An 18657-nucleotide genomic window follows, 5' to 3' on the forward strand; every position below is an offset into this window, starting at 1 on the left:
CCCATTTTGTGTCGTCCCTTGTTTATTTATAGACTAGTGCCCTTGCCATGTGTTCAATCGGAAAGAAATTGTTGTCCGGCGCTGATTTCAACGAACGTGTAATTGATCACTTTGCTGGACAAAAGGAAAGAAGGATGGACTTCTGCAATATAACTATAAAGGCATGTGAGTATTTCAGATTTTGTTAAAACTTTGTGAGAAATGTTTAATTATTGATTTTAAATCATACTGTATTCAAGAAGCAACGCGAACACCGCAATCAAAGTTTACATCTGCAATAGCAAAGCGCGCGCATTCTAGTAGTGTTTGTTGCCCAGTGGAAGTCAGTGACACTCCCCTCCCTCCTCAGGTGTTACAAGTGTCATTGCTACCTGAATCATTGCAAATGTTGTATAGATTTGACATATAACGCATTATAATTGCAAAACGAACAACATAAGTGTATTGCGGGCATATCCGCACGAAGAATGTAGGCGCTAAAACCTAAAGTTACGTATTTTCGTTTGTATTTGCAAAATATCGCAGCAAATATATTTCTATTCTTCAAGATCATTGATCAGTATAATCGAGAGTCCGGACTAAGCCGATCCGTATGACCGAGAGTCTACTGCATTTAGTATTTATTAATCAAGCTTTCTTAGGAAAACTACGTATTTTTGTTGAAAAAAACGGAACATATGGCATCACAAAATTTTATTCCTAGATTGCCGTAAAAACTTAATAAAATACGCGAAATATTAAAAAATTATGACCCCCCGGTGGAGTGCGCCCCCCCCAGCATTTGACTCACGAGCCGCCACTGGTTTAAAGATGACGATAATATATGGTCACATTCATTTACTGCCATATCTAACAGAAGTGTGCCCTATGACATCTATATTTCGAGAGTAATACAATAAAAAGCCAGTCCCTGAAAAAAGTGAGTAGTGCCCGCCATTTTTATTTTTTCGCTGTTAAATATATTGAATCATTTATTAAACGTTCATGTTTTCTGAAAAACAATAAATAGGTGTATGTAACTACAAAGTTTGAAAGAAATCGGTCAGGTTAAAATTGACATAATCTTGTGTTAATCTTTTGGAAATCGTAATTTTCGGTGATTTTCGGAATATTTTAATTTTTTTCTCAGTAACCAAGGACGACGAAAGAAAATTGTTACCTACATTTCGTAGACGATGATATAAGCATATATAATAATCATTTTTGTTATCCTATACCTCAAATTAAGTCGAAGGGAGCGGAAGTTATGAAATTTTAATAGAAAAACGAATTTTTGGACGCCATTTTGGCTGCAATTTTCTGAAAAAGAAATTTACAACATTACGTTATTACGTGCCAACGTTCATCAGCTTTCAGGAAATGCATTAGCGATCCGTGTGGCACACACCATTCGCGCGCAGTAAAATAAAAACCGAAAGATGGTCCCCGAAAAAAGCCCGATTTCGGCCATTTTGTCGTCCTAGCGACGACACGTGGCGGAAACTTCCTGTTTTCGGATTTTTCCTTCGAATCATTTCGGGTTCCCCGCACGCGTGCCAAATTTCAGCACTCCAGCACTTCTAGAAGTGGTCGGGAATTTGTATCCATCAGTCAGTCAGTCACCACAAGGGCTGTATATAGATAGGATTTCCCTTTAAATTCATTCACAAGCAAATTTTGTACGCCACATAATACAAAAAGAGGGTATCCTATAGCTTAAAAAGTTAACATGATAGAAAAAAACTGAGGTTATTTTCTTATCCAGAGGCCAAAAGTTTAAAACAAGTCTCAGATCTAAGTCAACAAAATAGCTGTTCCCCATAGGTATCATAGGTGGGATAACGTAAATAATACCAAAAACAGGCACTCACGCGGCTTGCAATTCTGCTATCTGCTTGTTAATGGATTCAATGTTCTTCCTCAATCTGTTACCTTCATCTCTCCTGGATTGCATTTGATCAATTTTTGATTTTCTTGAATTATTCAAATCCTCACAAGCACCTTTCAGCACAGCACACCTTGCATTGATTTCTTTACCCTCTGCAACCATAGCTTCTGATGATTCTTCAAGAAATCTGAGAAACACATAATCAAAATGCAGTGAACACTAAAATTGCATACTAAAAAAATCTGTACAGATGGTAATAAAATTTGGTAATTCCCTCTCCAGTATAAGGCAACTCAAACTTACTTTTTTTTCTCTTCAAATGACTTCATCTTTTCCCCAAAGAGTGAAAGCTCTTCATTAAGCTTTGTATAGACACCATTTTGTTCGTCTCTTGATTCTTCTAACTTTTCTAATTTTACTTCCTCTTCTCTAACCTGAAAAAAACAACAGCAAAAACCTATTTATGTCTGCCTTAAATTTTAAATACCATGAGCAAAAATTAAAAGCCAGCTTCCATTACTTAGACAAAGTGGATCTATCTCACATATGTATTACATTACAACATGAACACAATGAGGTTGCCGGAGAGGAATAAAGAACAAGGAAAAGCTAGACATGGAGGGAGAGGAGTTGAGGCTCCCAGTGGAGATAAGAAGGAGATAAAAAGATCGGGATGGAGCAAACACTGAGGGGGTAAGGAATGCCGTAAACCATATTCAGGGGAATAAAATACTAATAAAATACAGTAGACTCACATTATCTCACAAGTTCACAGGACTGAAAAACTGGTGGTTTGTAATAACAAAGTTCGTATGAACATTTCTTTTAAGAATCATCTCAAAAAAACATACCTTGCCAAAATTTCTTGTCCCTTAAATTTACCGTACTTATAGTCCCACAGTGGAATAGCTTTAGAGTCATGGGTATGGTATTTGAGATTGAATTATGTGCATAAGTGTAAAAACAAGCACCCCCCCTTGAATTTCTCTGTATCCATAAATGCTTCGATTTTTTTATTAAGAAGATCGAAAGAAGAGGACTTGCTGTACAGGCAATTGAAGGGTGGTAATGAGTCACCATGATGTGCAGGAATGAAGCTTACTTTATGATTTTGTGTGGATACTGAAGTACATATCTCTTTCTAAAGAAAGAACCATAATTGATGCCCTTGGGCACAGTGCAAGAGGAGAACTTAAACAAGGTGCAATGATTTTAACGTAGTGTAGTGTATATCCACCTATATGCCGTTGCTAGAGGTCCGTGAAAGTGGTTTTATTTGTTGCTATGATTCGTTTTAAAACCATGTGATTTCGGTGATATAGAAAATCTTGGCAGTGTTATTATAATGCTACAATTTTTCCTCATTTATAGGCGTTTTGTTATTTTATGGTACACGTTTCATGAATACTTATACTTTTATTAAACATTTTACGTAACGTATAAGTGATTGAACGAACTACGGCCGTTAAACAGTTGAAAGAAAATTAATTCCCCAGGGCCGCACTCTTTGGTGGGCAGATGGGGGTGGGGGGTGGGAATATACAATGCTAACAAGGGGAGTAATGAACGAAAACAAGATAAAACACTAACAGATTATACAAATGCGAAACTCACGCACCTCGCGGATTTGCTTTAAGGATATAATAAAAAAATAATAAAATGTATGACACACGCACTCACTCACTCAGGTTTGTGAAGCTCTCGCTCACGACAGTGACCCACTCACACAAAAGAAAAAGACAAAATAATAAAATTAATGAGAACACGCTCTCACTCACGCACCTCGGTTTGCTCCAAGGAACAAATGACCGCGTAGGACACACGCACTCACTCACTCAGGTTTGTGGAGCTCTCACTCACGACAGTGACCGTCACACATACGGGAGTTGGGAAGGTGGACTCATTAGATGTGAGCTTTTTGTTTATTCACCGAAAATCGCAAAAAAAACGTGAAATTTGGTTTTTCTTTACTGATTTCGCGTTATTTCGCGATATCGCATCTCGCGAATTTCACTTACCTCTAGCCATTGCTTAATCGTGGAACTTGGTACCCAATTTCTTTTTGTAACTGCCACAACTAGGACAGGTTTGTAATTTCGTAAAAATGAAAATTCATAATAACATTTATTTTACTATAGATTGGATTAGCCTTTTTGTCGAGGCCAACAATTGCTTCATAAAAATAAAACTTCGTAATATGATTGTTCGTATTAACGAAAGTCTACTGTATGCATTTCTTGGACATTAAACTAATACAATTTGCAATAGTCATTGAAAAGAAAACACTCGATAAGAAAATACACTACACTCAGATTACATAAAAATAATTGACTAGATAGTCAAAGTTGTCATGAGATTAACATCCAAAACTAACACCATTACTATGAAATAACTCAGAAAGATAATGATTTCTTCACATTCAAAAACTTCATCTAAGGACTATAATCATTTAAATAGGAAAAAATCATGGAAAATAGTTTTTGAATTAAGATGTATTAGGTAAGCAGGGATGGATTGAAATGGAATTGAATTAAATGGAACCGTGAATGGAATTGGACTGAATGGAACAGTGAATTAAAAATGGCAGTTCAATGTGGGTGGCATTTTTGACAATAAGCATTTTATTACCTTCCCTTACCATTGGAACATGGTTAATAATATTAAGAATAATTAGCCAATAAAAGAACTACAGTTGATTCTCGATTGAACAACTTCACATTTCATGTTTTTTCAGTCAATATAACTTTTTGAGTTCCTCATCAATTCCATATTATAGCAATGTAAAAATAATATGCATGAAACATTTCCATATTCTGCATTTTCCCAACTATAGGCAACAAATAGTTTTCAATTTTTTACTCAATTTAAAGTTTGTCTATGAAAGCTCATGCAAATGATTATTCAAATATCAGGAATGATTATCACTGACAATAGTTTTCAATAGGTTGATGGTCCAAAAGGTTTCCTTACGATGCTTACATACATAGGTATGCTTAAATACATAGCACTTATTTGTTTAGATACATAAGTATAGAACATTAAGATAGTGCATGTTCTTGGGAATACATACATAATTATAAAACTGCATATTCTCCTGCATCAGTTTTAAGCCCATGATTCTTAAGGATGAATTGCAATTGTAATTGTTGAATATATCCTCGAAGAATAGCGCAGTGGAGAAAAAATGAATTGAACTTCACTCACCAAAAATGTATGGGTGCAATTATAGTTTAATTTCCTACAGCTGGCATTCCCTTCTTTCATACTATCACTCACATTCTTAAAGTCAAAAAATGTATACCTATGTTGTAAAATTAAGTCTTTATTTTGTCCATCTTTCATGATACACTGACGATATTATAAGTACACCTCATTCATATAGAATAACACTGCCAAAATGTATTGAGACAACCAAGAAGTGCAGAAACTGGAATTAATAATGTTGATAACTGTCCCCAATAACATTTGAATGGGAAAAAGTTTTAAGTTATAACTTAATACTTACATACATAAATGTAATTGATATAAGAATTCTATAAATATGTATGTGATCCACTAATTGCTTAATTTTACTTCCCAATTTTTAGCTGTTTTCTGAAACGTGTTCGCGACTTTTGGGAATCGCACATAATTGGTAAAAAATTTATTGTTGCTTGTGGCTTCTTTAAGGACATATAACTACAAACCATATATGTCTGAATATAGTCCCCCTTTTTTTCCAAAAATGCCAGTGGTAAAAGTAAAGGGGGGGGGGGGGGCAACATTCAAACTCATTTTTTTTTTAATTTTCCCGAAACTGAAGCCTCAAAATTAGGGGGGGGGGGGGAATATATTCGGAGAAATACGGTATATTTTTTTAATCATAGAAAGCTGTTCCAATCATTAAATATGTACTCTAAAAACCTAAAAATAATACCAGGTCCACATTAAGTGTTTTAAATTTCGTCCCTTCTGAAAAACCTTAAATCAGGATTACACTATTTATAAAGGCCGTTTTATATGGGGCACATCATTACGCAGGTTAGTACCGAAAACATTTGTTGAAACTGCGAGAATGCAAGCAGGGACTATTTCACTGTCTCGCATGCAAACATTTTCGCATGTGTTGTAGCAATCCACCACTTCACACAATACAATTTTGATTTTGCCTTTGTACATGCGTCAGATTGCAAAATGACATGCCTCGTGTAAATCAGCCTTAGTAAAATGTAGAATTCTGTACTCACTTTGGCCCAAAAATATTCATTTTGGGCAAACTCAAGCTTGTCCCTGGTTTTCTCCACTGACATGAGACGCTTCAGCCTCCTCTGTATTTCTGCTTTTTCATCTTGCATGGACGTTAGCTTCTACATTGAAAAGGGAAAAAAAAAGAATTAAGTCAACGATTACATCAATTTCATGATGATACAGGCAAGGGCAATGGCAGGAGTTTAATTTGAGCCCCTGTGGGGGAAGGGATGTGTTCATGTTTATGGTCCATAAGGAAAAGCATATGGAAATCATCCATCCATGAAAGGTGTTTGTTTGCTCTGGTGCTATAACAAGTCCGTCGCACTGTGGATGCCATGTAGGATGGGTAACTCTCAGAATAAACAACGAAGCCAAACTTAGACTGCTGAATGGTTGTAAGTACATTTCAGATGCATTTTACCTAGATAAGGCCTCATTGTAGACAACAAATGAAACCTCCTACACAAATTATTGATATCATTGTCCACTATATTTCTTATTTCTGTGCCTGATGTCAACTGCATAGCTAGATGCAGCTGAAAACAATATAGCACCTGAATGTCCAACAAGTCAATGCACTGAGGCTAAAAGAGCAACATTCGGTCTTTGGGGAGATAATCCATGTTCAATGAGACTTCCTTCCGCAAATTCTCAAATGCATAATCTGGGGCAAACCCGAGCCATATGTGGTACTTATAACCTGGCACTCAAGACTCCGCGGTATTGTGACAGTCCAAAGGTGCTGGACTGACCCAGTACACAGCCAAATGGTCCAGGACGAGCCTTCAAGTCTTTTTTCTCCACCGGATAATTTAACATACCTCATGTATTTCCCAATTTCCCATTCCTACAGAGTGAAACCTGTGAAAGCCATTCAGTGATGCCTTGACATCTGGACAGTGTGATTATCTTTCACACAATCCTTTTTATGAGTGGTGAAATATGGAATAAAAGATTCACACAACGTCCATGTGTTTTATTTCCACTGTTTCCACTTACCCAAGTCAAATAGGCTTAATTAATGTCAGATATACACAGCCTTTGGAAACTTTATTATTTACAGAAGAAGTAGGACCCATTCAAAGGAACCACTACCAGTTCTGAGATATATTCCGAGTGCCATAAAAAATATGGCAATGAAAAAGGCGGACAATGAATGTGGTCTTCTTTTGTAGGCAACTTTGGATGTGTGTGTTCAATTGCAAAGAAACTATAATTCACACATTTTGGCATTAAAAATAAGTTATACTAACCCTTTTGCGATATTCCTGTGAGATACGAGTTGAGGCAAGACAATCAGCTACTTTTTTGTAAATACTCTGAATGAATTCCAACCGGGTTGCCTTCAAGAAAAATATGTATTTATCAGTCGGTTTTGTATTGTGCAAAAAATTTCTAGCAGTGTCCTGGGTGAGAATAGCCACAGGATTATCCACTTGCAGATTCAGGTACATTAATATACGTGCCAAGTCTTCATACTTTGTAGACACAACATTTCCTGTAAATGAAAAAAAAAGAAAATTAATAACATGGAGATGTTGGCCTTCATTAAGGTTATGCTGACAAAAATAACAAATTAGAATGGTAGATACAAATGATTAACCTAAATTTTGCACCACAGAAAACAAGACGATACTGTCAATGATGGGAAAGCATTGTACTTAAAAATTAAGTTCAAGCTTAACGAACACCATGAGTCACAGCTAAGCTAAGAGCCACAGAGAGTGTCCAATGGGTTGTGGCTAGTAGGTAGACATCTAGATATAGAGTTTAGCAGCAAGATAAGTGAATTTACACATAGGCTAAGTAGTTGTAGGGAAAAAGGCATGGCATTCAGAGGGTCCATTCTCGGGTAAGGTAGGCCATTTAAATAATACCAAAACCTGTGAAGATGCTGTTACTTGCCAATTGAAGGCTGCCAACAAATATGCGGAAATATATAGGTGGAACTCATCAGAAAATAAGAAATCATTTGGCTCATTGTCAGCCTGGTTGTGAACTCAAAACTCAAGATTGTTGGTCAGGAATACTGCCACTTACACCGGCAAGTCATTTTGTTCTGAGTTTAAATTCAAATTTATACAATTTGAAAATAATCAATAGACCACTACCTAAATATTAATATAGGTAACTAACGTGGAGTAGTAATTTTGCCACAGAAACTGTATGCTCCTCAGAGACTTACCCAGTGGACCCCGAGGCTTTTTAGCAAAAATCCATCTATCAAAGGCAATAATAATATACTATAATAATAAAACTTATGTTTTTGATAGACGTGCCTTATACCTTGAAAAATGCACCTTGGTCTTTTGGGCAAATAAAACATATTATTATTATGCATCTCCGATGAAGACTAACCATCAAAGATGAAGACCATTTCAGTCAGTACAGCGATGCACATTTTACTACAGGAATGGTAACATTTACTTCAATGGCTGTAGTACTGCAATATGGAAAGCAAGGGAAACCACCACAATATTATACTGTGGAGACATAGCTACCCCAGTCATTTTTATAACATTACATGGTGGAATTCTCTCAATTTATACATTGCAAAGCAACAGAGAAATCAAGGATGGAGGCTTTTGAAATGTGGTGCTGCAGAAAAATGATGAGTATCCATTGGATTGACTGAATGAGCAATGAGGAAGTCCTTAGATGACCTTGATTACATGACAAAACAACCTAATCGGCCATATCTTGACACAGTAGAGGGTACATGTGAGAAATGGGAAAGGAAGACTGCAAATAAAATATATTGAACAAGTAAATAAGGAGGTGAAAGAGAAGAAATACGAAAGAGTGAAAAGATTAGAAGACAGGAGAATTGAGAACTGCATCAAACCAATCTCAGGATTTTGGGCCAGTGATGATGATAAGCAACAAGAAATCTAACATGGAAATAAAAGTGATAAAATCATTACTTTAATACCTAATTTCCTATTACTGACAAATATTTTCCATTTAGTCACCACCGTTTCCTTTACTAACCTTAACTGGTTTCCGACTTCATAGGTACAATTTTTGTCTCTGAATCACATAAGCACAATGTACATAAAAGTATTCTATTAATGTGCCGATGAAGATAATTCTTTATACCATCAAGGAATGAAAGAATGCACATCTATCTTCCACTTCGTTATTGTATCTGTCCCGAACTATCAGAGTTTTCTGTCACTTTCTTTTCTGACAATGAGTATATGCTCATTCATCTTGGAGCAGGGTAACAAAATGTATATCATGTGCCTAATACATCATAGGAATATGACCTCCATGGGTGAAATCAAGAAAATTGACAAACAGTAGAACACTGATTATCCTTTGTAACAGAGGGGGATCGCCATTCATTAGCAGTTTTTTGATTCAATTCTATACTATCTTAGCATATTTAGCAGCCAATTAAACAAATAACTTGTTTTTGTCGGAGAAAAGGTGGGAATGGGAGGATACACAAGGTAAAGAAAGGTATAGTAATGGAGAAATAACAGGACTGGCTAAGGCACTGATGAATAGATAATCCCACCAAAAATTTTTCACCATAGATTACACTAACTGGCGAGGTTTTCATTGCTGCCACTCTATTTATGTACCATTTTTGTAATGTCTAGTTAAACTTTTGTGGAGTGGGAAAAATGGATTCCACAAATTTTCCACCAGCAGTCATGAGTTTAACAAAATACTATTCTGAGTTATTTTACAGTAGCTGTTAAATATTGCAAGTTATGATTACAGCAATTTTATGCTCAAGTTAACTCTAACCATATACATATTATAAAACTAGCCCAATGCATACCTATAAAATAAATTTTTAAGTAAAGCGATTCATTTACCGGTAACATATTAACAATGCAGGTAATTTTTGCTTGTTACCTTTATATTTGAAAATCTGTAATTATTACCAATACTCTCCTCATTGGTTTATGAAAATAACCGTTACTTCCCCTTTATGACTGAACTGATGGTAAATATCAAGAACTTCGTGCGAGATGACATATCCCTATGCATGTAACTCCGCCAAAGTTTCACCCAAAAGCAGTGTTAAACTTGCATTTTTAAGAAAAATTCAATAGATCCTCCTACTTGAATCTTGTATGCAATTTTCAAAATGTTTCACAAAAAGTAACTGTATATAAGCAGTTAATTGAAGTGCTTAACGCTCACTCGTGTGTGTTAAATCCCTAATTTCCACCTTTCTTTGATACATATGAGACTCCCAAATACTGATAATAAGTGAACCGAATGCTAGTTGCTTGCCAAAATTTGTTTCAACATCAGCCGAGTCCAAAATGTTAAATTCACATTTCCACTGGAACTGTAACACCTATAAATGGTGTGCAATTAGCAAAGAGAAAGATTCCACCAGGTTTGATGCATATCAAAGGCATTGAACTCACCGAATGAAGATGTAATTTTGTATTGGCTAGAGGTAGGTCCGATTGTACGCTGAACTGTGATAAACGAACCATATACCTGCGGCAAAAAAGCATTGAATCCTTCATTGTTTATCACAATTTTGATAACAGCGCTGTGCTCATCTGTCTTCACGAATTCTGGAATGTATAATCATATTTTGAGTACAACAGACAAATATATACGATAATTCACTAATTACCTTGAAGACAACATTATTTACCTTTCAACGAATACCCTCTGTTTGTATCGCTTGCCTTTCCACCAAGACCAACAACCAAGGCTGACAATATTGCACTTTTACCCGTGCCATTGCGACCAATAATGAAATTAACACCATGAGGCAGATCAATCTCTAAATGCTTGTGGCACATGAAGTTTATCAACTCAATTCTCTTGATTGTCCCGGCATAACCGTAACCTTCCTGGCTATCTCCACAGCTGCTGTCAATTCCTGAATCCCTCAACCTCTTACTACATTCACCCTGAGACGGAGAATGGTAGCGTTTTCTTGAAACCTCCCCCATCATTCAGAAAAAATTCTAAGCAACACTTTACATCACCTAAGAAAACATTCTCCCGCCATAACACAACACCACTCATCACTCTTTTCTTGCTCTTTTCGATAACAATTGCGATGGTGCGCCAAAAGTACAGTCGACGAATATTGGAACTACTTCATGCGCAATTGCCCATGGGCCATGGCGCAATACAAGTGATAGATCGCTATGTGTCGAACAAATATTGAGTCGAATGAAAGGATTCCACTATCTTGGAAGGTAATCAGAGTTATCACATAATTCTTTCAATCAATCTCCTCTGCCTTATTATGGCATGGAGTTGGTCCGACGCGCTGAGTGCGTTAACATCATCAAATGAGGTGACGGGAAGTGGTGGTCGTGGCCAGCTGATGCATTTAGCTGCACTGTAAAAGATGGTATATGCTTAGAGACGTATATTATTTGTCATCCGAAGTAAATAGGTATTAATTTGCGCCTCAAAATTTACCGGAAAGAGTTTTTATGGGCTTTTAGTGATAATAATGGTGGCAATAGGTCAAAAATATAAGTGGAAAATGAAAAATGACACGTCTCATGGCATAATCGCATAATGCTTTATTCACTTTCCTTCCATACCTACGGTATCATTAGAGCTTCTTGTTCTTTGTACTTTCTGTGGATATATCTTGTATAATGCGTAGCAATACACTGTGACATTAATTTAAAGTAAAAAAATACAGAAATTTTCAGTGCCACAAATTTTTTTTATTGAGTGAAAGACAATTGACATCACTGTTCATACCTCAGATTAGCCTTCATTTACTATTTTTAATTTGTTTTTATAATGCTTAATAGTCCTTTGAAAAACATCATACCAAGTAATGGTACCATTATACAAAAAACAAAGTGAGGGAAAGAATTTTTCTGTGAATTTTCTTAACCATAGCCTGCTGGCGCCTACAAGAGGAAAATATTTCTCGTGTTACGAGTAGCATAAGAATATTCTGAACATCTCTGTATAGAGCTCTTTTTGGGGTTGGAGTTACCCAAGTATTCTTGTCCAACCGATTTGGGACCCAACTCAACGGGGCAGGCGCACAGCTGGGAATTAAGGCTAGGGGGGTTTTACAAGCAACTAATACTGGGGGTATGGAATGTGGGAGGTGTGGGTGCTCTACCCCAGATTAATTAATTGGATAAATTGATCAAAATGGTGAGTTTTACTGCTTTATCTCAGGGATATTTTAAAAATCCTTACACAATTCTTTAAGTAATATTTATCCAATTAAGTAAAATGGACTAAATTTTAAAATTTCTCTGATGATGAGTTCTGCAGGGAGTTTTATCCCCCAAAACCCTCCCCTCACTGCGCAATGGGGTGCCCAGCCTTTACCCCGGCTACTCTAGACCCTCTAACCCTATCTTAGCACGAGTCCATGGTCCCCAGTGAGAAATGGGTGGTGGAATCCACGTTGAGTGGTGGATATTTGGTGGTGGTGGATATTGAGTGGTTGGACCCACGTTGATTTCAAGTGGATTTGTGGTGATTATCATAAAATGTTAAACAGAATTTCTAATTTGTGGAACTTAACTCTCTGGTGACATTGCGTCATTTATCAACCTGAAACCACGCTAGTTATATGTGAAAATGTATCGCACATTCTATTTTTATATAATTCGTGGAAAGGCAGCCATGAGAGCACATGAAAAATCGTAGACACATATATAGAAGGTTTAGATATAGAGTGGTTGAGGTTTTAATGGTTTTAGGACAGCTGCACCTACTGCTGTTTTAATTCTTCCACCAAATTTCCACGTTGATTCCACGACCAAAAACACGTGGTATCCACGTTACATCTCCACGTGGATTCCACCACCCATTTCTCACTGGGTCAACTTCCCACTTAGCACAAAATATCTTCTAGATATCTACAAAAATGTCTTCAATGTCTTGGATATCTTAAATATCTTCTATAGATGTCTAGAAAATTTCTTCATGTTTTGGATATTTTAAATATCTACTAGAAGTCTAGAAAATGCCTTGATCAATGTTGTGGATATTATAAAAATCTTCTAGATGTCTAACTTATGTATTTTTGAGCGGAGACTCTTTTTGTATAATATGTCCAGTGAAATCAAAATTGATAGGTACCTAACTGTGAACAGTCTCAGCTTAGTTACCATCAATAAACAAATCCAATTCAATGGAATAAAAGGTATGTCAAAATTCTAGTCTCTGCTTTTTATAATTAATTTACAACTATTTTTTACTGTCATAAAAATTTTTTGCCATAACCTTTTACATATCACAGTTATGTACTCATTTATATAAATATCATTAATTCATAGCCCTGATGATGTTTAAATATGTTGGAAAAAACTTGCATTAAAAATTCTTCAAGACCTATATTGCAAGACATTGGATCAACATTCATTGATAATGTTGCAGACTCCTATGAGAAATGTAAAAGGAAATTGTAAGCTGCTTTGGTAACAAATTTGGAATCTGAGGAGGAAGCCCCCATTAGAAAGAAGTAAATTCCAGAGAGGTTCCAATATTCAGGAAAAATCCTTATAAAAGGCACCCTACCATCACCTCCTGCTCCATCAGTAGGCTTTCAGTTGAAAATAAACTCTTGTTATACTGAAAAATATTATATTTCAGTCATTTATCCTGAATTTCCCCATTGATCCAATTTGAATATGAATGTCTAGAAAATATATTCTCAAAGATATCTTGTAGATATCAGAAAAGCGGACATTCAGATATCTACAAAATATCTAGAAGATATTACAAAATATTTTCTTGACATTAGCTGAAGACGTTCTATAAATATTTTATAGATATTTTGTAGACATCTAGAAGATAATTTATGCTATGTGGGTTATTGTATTACCAGTGTTTTTTAACACTAGGAGGACGGGAGTTTCGCACTACCTGGAAGGACGGCTAGGGGTCATTTGACCCCTAAAATGTATTTTGGAATAAAACGCCTAATTTTCATCCAATATTCAGTTTAAACGTATTAATTGTGGAATCAGTTCATTAAAAACACTATTTAACATTATTAAATATTATTTCCATCGTCAAAAGTTAATAACAATTATTTTAAAGAATCATGAATTAAACCGTATTTAGTAGTCGATTGCAAATCTAATAATGAAAATACATGCACTTAATACAAAAGTTGTGTTACATGTTTAAACAATAGGCGTACTAGGTTTATAAAATTTACATTAAAAAATTTAAAACTTATTACTTTGTTGTAAATCTCAGACAGACAGTATTTTTTAACGCTGTTTCCACAAAATATTTTTTTGCGCTGAATGCGTACATTGGACGATTTATTCCTCTACATGTAAATCTACACACTAACCTGCAAGCCACTTAAAAGCGTGAGGCAGGGGGTGCACAGCCATTTGCACATGAAAATGAATATGGAAAATGGAAAGGAAATTGGTGCAATGATTTAATTTTAGGGTATTTGGCACCTTTTTCTTTTTTGTGCCCGTGGAGATATGGCTGTTGGATTTGGAAATGTGTAAATAAATTGATACATGCTATCCATCATATCTACACCTGCTTTGTTTTTATTATGAAATAGGATGGTCTCTGGTATTCTTTTATTCGTTTCGGAAATAGTGTCGTGTGAGATGCTGCTGAGTAAAAGTACATTATTGTTCTAGTTTGCCTGATTTTAAGTAAGAGTATGGCCTAAGGTATTTTTGAACACTCTCGTTGAATGGATTACATGGTTATTTAAGGGGTCACGGATATTCCTGCATCACGCCTGTTTTTTTCAGATCGTCTGTGCAAGAGAAGTTTTCCATTTTTTCATGATTTCCTGCCAGCTGGATGGATGGAAAATAATTGTTATAAGTTACATTTATTCCTGAATTCTTGTATGTTACGGTCAATTTAGTAACTATTTATTTCCCCAATGCTTGCTTTGATGGCCAATCATCATCTTTGCCACAATATGGAATTCATTTAGGCTGTATTTTCATTTCACATCTGTCAAAACCCAGTACTCAATTGCAAATTTGTCTGGTTTTGGAATATACCTCATATAAGGACAACTGCATTTCATTCGATTGGGCTGTACATTTGCTGTTACACCAAAGTCGCCATCGGATTCACTATCTTGGACTCCGTCGCTTCCATCAAACCTAGATGTTGATCAATTGGTCAGAATGTCCTTGAAGTGATGTTTCCGATTCACTTCCAGACTGATCTTCAATATTCCCTACAGCTATTTGAATCGCGATGATTCTCTTCTCTTGATATATTTCTCGACTTATTACTTTCTTCCTCAACTCGTTACTGATATGCATGCGAAAAAATCTACAAACAAAAGCGCATTATGGTAGAATCTTCTCCAGTTTCGTTGGAGGTATAGAGAGATAACAAAAATTTCAGAAGTAACGCTAATTGCCGTTCGAAAGGCAGGGACTCAACCGCCACCGTATCCTGATTTGTATCTTCCAAGAACTTGCAGTAATGCTTCTTCTCCGACCTACGAGCGGATTCCAAAGGTAGGATATACAGTAGAATTTTCCAGTCCACCCAATTCCTCCGCTCTCTCAAAAGGAGACAGGATTTTTTCCCAGGCCGCAGCGTGCAGTCCAACCCCCTCCCCATACCCCGACGGGGTTAGGCGACACTAATGCTGGACACAAGGCAAAGGGGCAAGGGCAAGGCCGAGTGACAGTGCCGTCAGGCCAGAAAAATGAAAGTTTTTCGTAAAACCGATGAGGCGATGATGAAAAATAATGTCTCTAAGAGCTCTGAGCTTGGCCGACGGAAAAAAGTCATGGGATACGTGACGATTTTCCGGTGTGGGTAATACAATAATCAATGAACAACAAATAAAACAAAATTAAAATATCGTAATTCATGAATTTACGCAAATCAAGAACTGAAAACGTTTTATTTCCCTTTGCTACCCGCAAGATTGAGCACAACAAGTCGCTATGCCTAGGTTTTCGAATTCAGATACGAGCTCTTGGGATGAAACTGGCATTGAACCGGGTACTTCCAGGTTCAAAATGAAGCAAATCATCTACCACACTAGCCTCTTGTCGATTATATGCTACATGGCACAAAAGTGCCCACGGGCAAGAAAATAGCGCAAAAGCAAGTTGTGGGTCAAATGACCCCTAGCCATCCTTCTAGGTATAACACGCCATAAAAATTTAAAACAAAACATTATAGTTGAATTTTCACCACTATATCAAAATATAGACCAAAGTGAAAAAGTTTCAAAATTTTTAAAAATATTTTAATACGAGAAAAATAAATTTGAATTCTGAAAATGGGTCAAATGACCCCTGCCGTCCTTCTATTGTTAAGCCAAATATTTGCATTTGATTTTCAATAATTTACTCTTCTATAAGAATCACTAAAATTTTTAAGCAATGTGGAATTTTAAATGGATTTCTAGTGTTGATTACAACAAAGTTAGCGAATACAAGGTCCTAATACTATAAGTCTAGAAGTCTGTTATTTGCAACGCTAAAATTTCGTTAAACAATGCTTATGCACAGAACAAAACAATTTCAAAGTATAAAACATTGTAACATGCAATAAAATATATCATTGCAAAAACAGTTGACTCTATAACCCCTTCACAACTGATTCCTGCAGCAAGCGGGATCATAAATGAGTGGGAGGGTCGAGCTAAAGTGCTGAGTGGTCCCAAGGTCTGGCTAAGCTGGGTCTCTGGCAGGGCCTGAATGCATCCTACCATTACCACCTTAGCGGTCACTTCATTTGCCCCGCATCAGCTACGGTTGACGTCCGGTCTTTTGCGTTGAAAATACACAAAAGCTGTACCCGACGTTAGGTCTTCTGCATATGAAAATGCTCGTTGGCTCCACCCGACATTTGGCACAGAAGGATTAAAATTTGTTTATAACTCCACTACTACAATATTGTTTATAAAGCATGGTGATATGATTTTGTAATCTTGCACGTAGCTAGCCCCCATGTCACATGCATTTGAAGTACTTCATTACTTTAGAGCAGTGGCGGATTCAGAAAAGAGACAAATGGGGCTGAGCGGGGATTAAAATTCTAGCAGTAGTGGGGGTCGGAAAAAAATTACCTTCTATCTAATGTAAATTGGATACCCTCTGTTTTAAGAGAGCTGGAGGAAGTTTGCTGAAAGACCTGCAAAACTTATTATCTAAAGGAAAGAGGATGGATGTGAAAGATAAACATGTTAACCAGTCTCTTGAATCAGGAGCCTTCATAGATGCTCTCTTGCATAAGCTGTTTAATTGAGTCATTAAGAATATTGGAGAGGTTTGAAGGCTGCTCGCTTCTGTACATGCATGAAGGAAATTTCTTAGTGTTGATTGCTGCACCTTTTGTTTGACAAATAGAAATAGTCTATATGTGTTGTTTTAGGTACTAAATTGCATCCATGTTTTACGTATATCTTATATGTATATGAGGGGCTTATTTGTTTATATAGCTGTTCAGAGTTCCATTTTTGCTCCTCTGGTTTCTGTTGTGTGTAAAATTAGTCTTTGCACATTAAATTCACTTTCTGTAATTTCTGGTTGTCGAAGTAGGTAGTTCATATGTATCGCTGGCAATGTTTTATTTTCTTGTCAATGTAATACAATTTAAGAGGCTGGATTATGGGTCTAAAGTGATGTACTATGTTTAAGTTCTCTACTCTAAGCTGTCATAGTTCATACTTTGCATTAAAGGAATTAAATCACATTATTAATGTGTACATTAATTATACAGGAGTCAATGTTGAACTCTGCTTTTAAGTCTGTTTAATGCCTTTAACGTACCTGGGAGTTTAGGTGGAGCCGCTGAATATTATTTGTCTATGCCACTGACTGGAATCCGTCTTCACTACTTGCGTGGCATCATTCTTGTGGTGATTTTAACGCCCTATATTTGTTTTGATAGGTGAAGGTATGGGCCATTCTCCATTAATCGTTAGCATAGGCGGATTTAGGGGGGAGTTAACGTGCCCCACCCATGTGTTAAAAAATAGACAAGATTCTTAATATGCTTTCCATTGCGTTTGTTTTGTTTTGTGTATTATAGTGCCTTATTCATTTAGGTATATATTAATAACAACTTTCACATTAAAATAAAGAGAATATTCCTTACAGTAATTGTATAGCATGTTATTTTTAATCTCAAATGTGAGAATACTGTTTCTCTGTCATATGCTTGTGCACCTCCTCCTCACGGAAAAAAATCCTGGATCCGCCCTTGAGCTTTAGCTGTCTGAAAGTCTCTCAGTCCAATAATAGGGCCCACCTCTTCCTGTGCTGCGTGCAATTTTCAACCATGTTCTGACAGGAAATAATTTTGTGATACCTACTTAATTAAGCATAACCTACAGGGGCGGATCCAGGATTTCTTTCTGGGGGGGGCACAAGCAAGGCCGTATCCATGATTTTGTTCTGGGGAGGGGGGGGCACAAGGATACCTCAAAATACAAAACGAACGTAATGATAATGGCACCGTATTAAAAATCTTGCATATTTTTTAAGGGTCTGGGGGGGCACATGCCTCCCTCCCCCCGCTAGATCCACCTATGATAACTTATATAAATTATGGTGGAGGATTCAATAATTACTAATTTAGACACATTAAGCTCATATGTAAAATTGTAT

At 36.4% G+C, this 18657-nt stretch overlaps 1 protein-coding gene across 2 annotated transcripts in view; it reads right to left on the bottom strand.

Annotated features, from left to right (window-relative positions):
- LOC124157549 (structural maintenance of chromosomes protein 6) overlaps positions 1-11198 on the bottom strand; it is a 68801-nt gene extending 57603 nt beyond the window's left edge. For both annotated transcript variants that reach the window (XM_046532373.1, XM_046532372.1), the window contains exons 1-6: positions 10731-11198; positions 10492-10647; positions 7351-7595; positions 6094-6213; positions 2171-2301; positions 1851-2054 (exon numbers count right to left, since the gene is read on the bottom strand). In XM_046532373.1, coding sequence (XP_046388329.1) covers positions 1851-2054; positions 2171-2301; positions 6094-6213; positions 7351-7595; positions 10492-10647; positions 10731-11037 — 1163 coding nt within the window. In that variant the 5' untranslated portion in view covers positions 11038-11198. The remainder of the gene's footprint in view (positions 1-1850; positions 2055-2170; positions 2302-6093; positions 6214-7350; positions 7596-10491; positions 10648-10730) is intronic.
- Between the last annotated feature and the right edge of the window lie 7459 nt (positions 11199-18657).

This window comes from Ischnura elegans, chromosome 4 (genome assembly GCF_921293095.1).
Source record: "Ischnura elegans chromosome 4, ioIscEleg1.1, whole genome shotgun sequence".
Taxonomy (NCBI): Eukaryota; Metazoa; Arthropoda; class Insecta; order Odonata; family Coenagrionidae; genus Ischnura; species Ischnura elegans.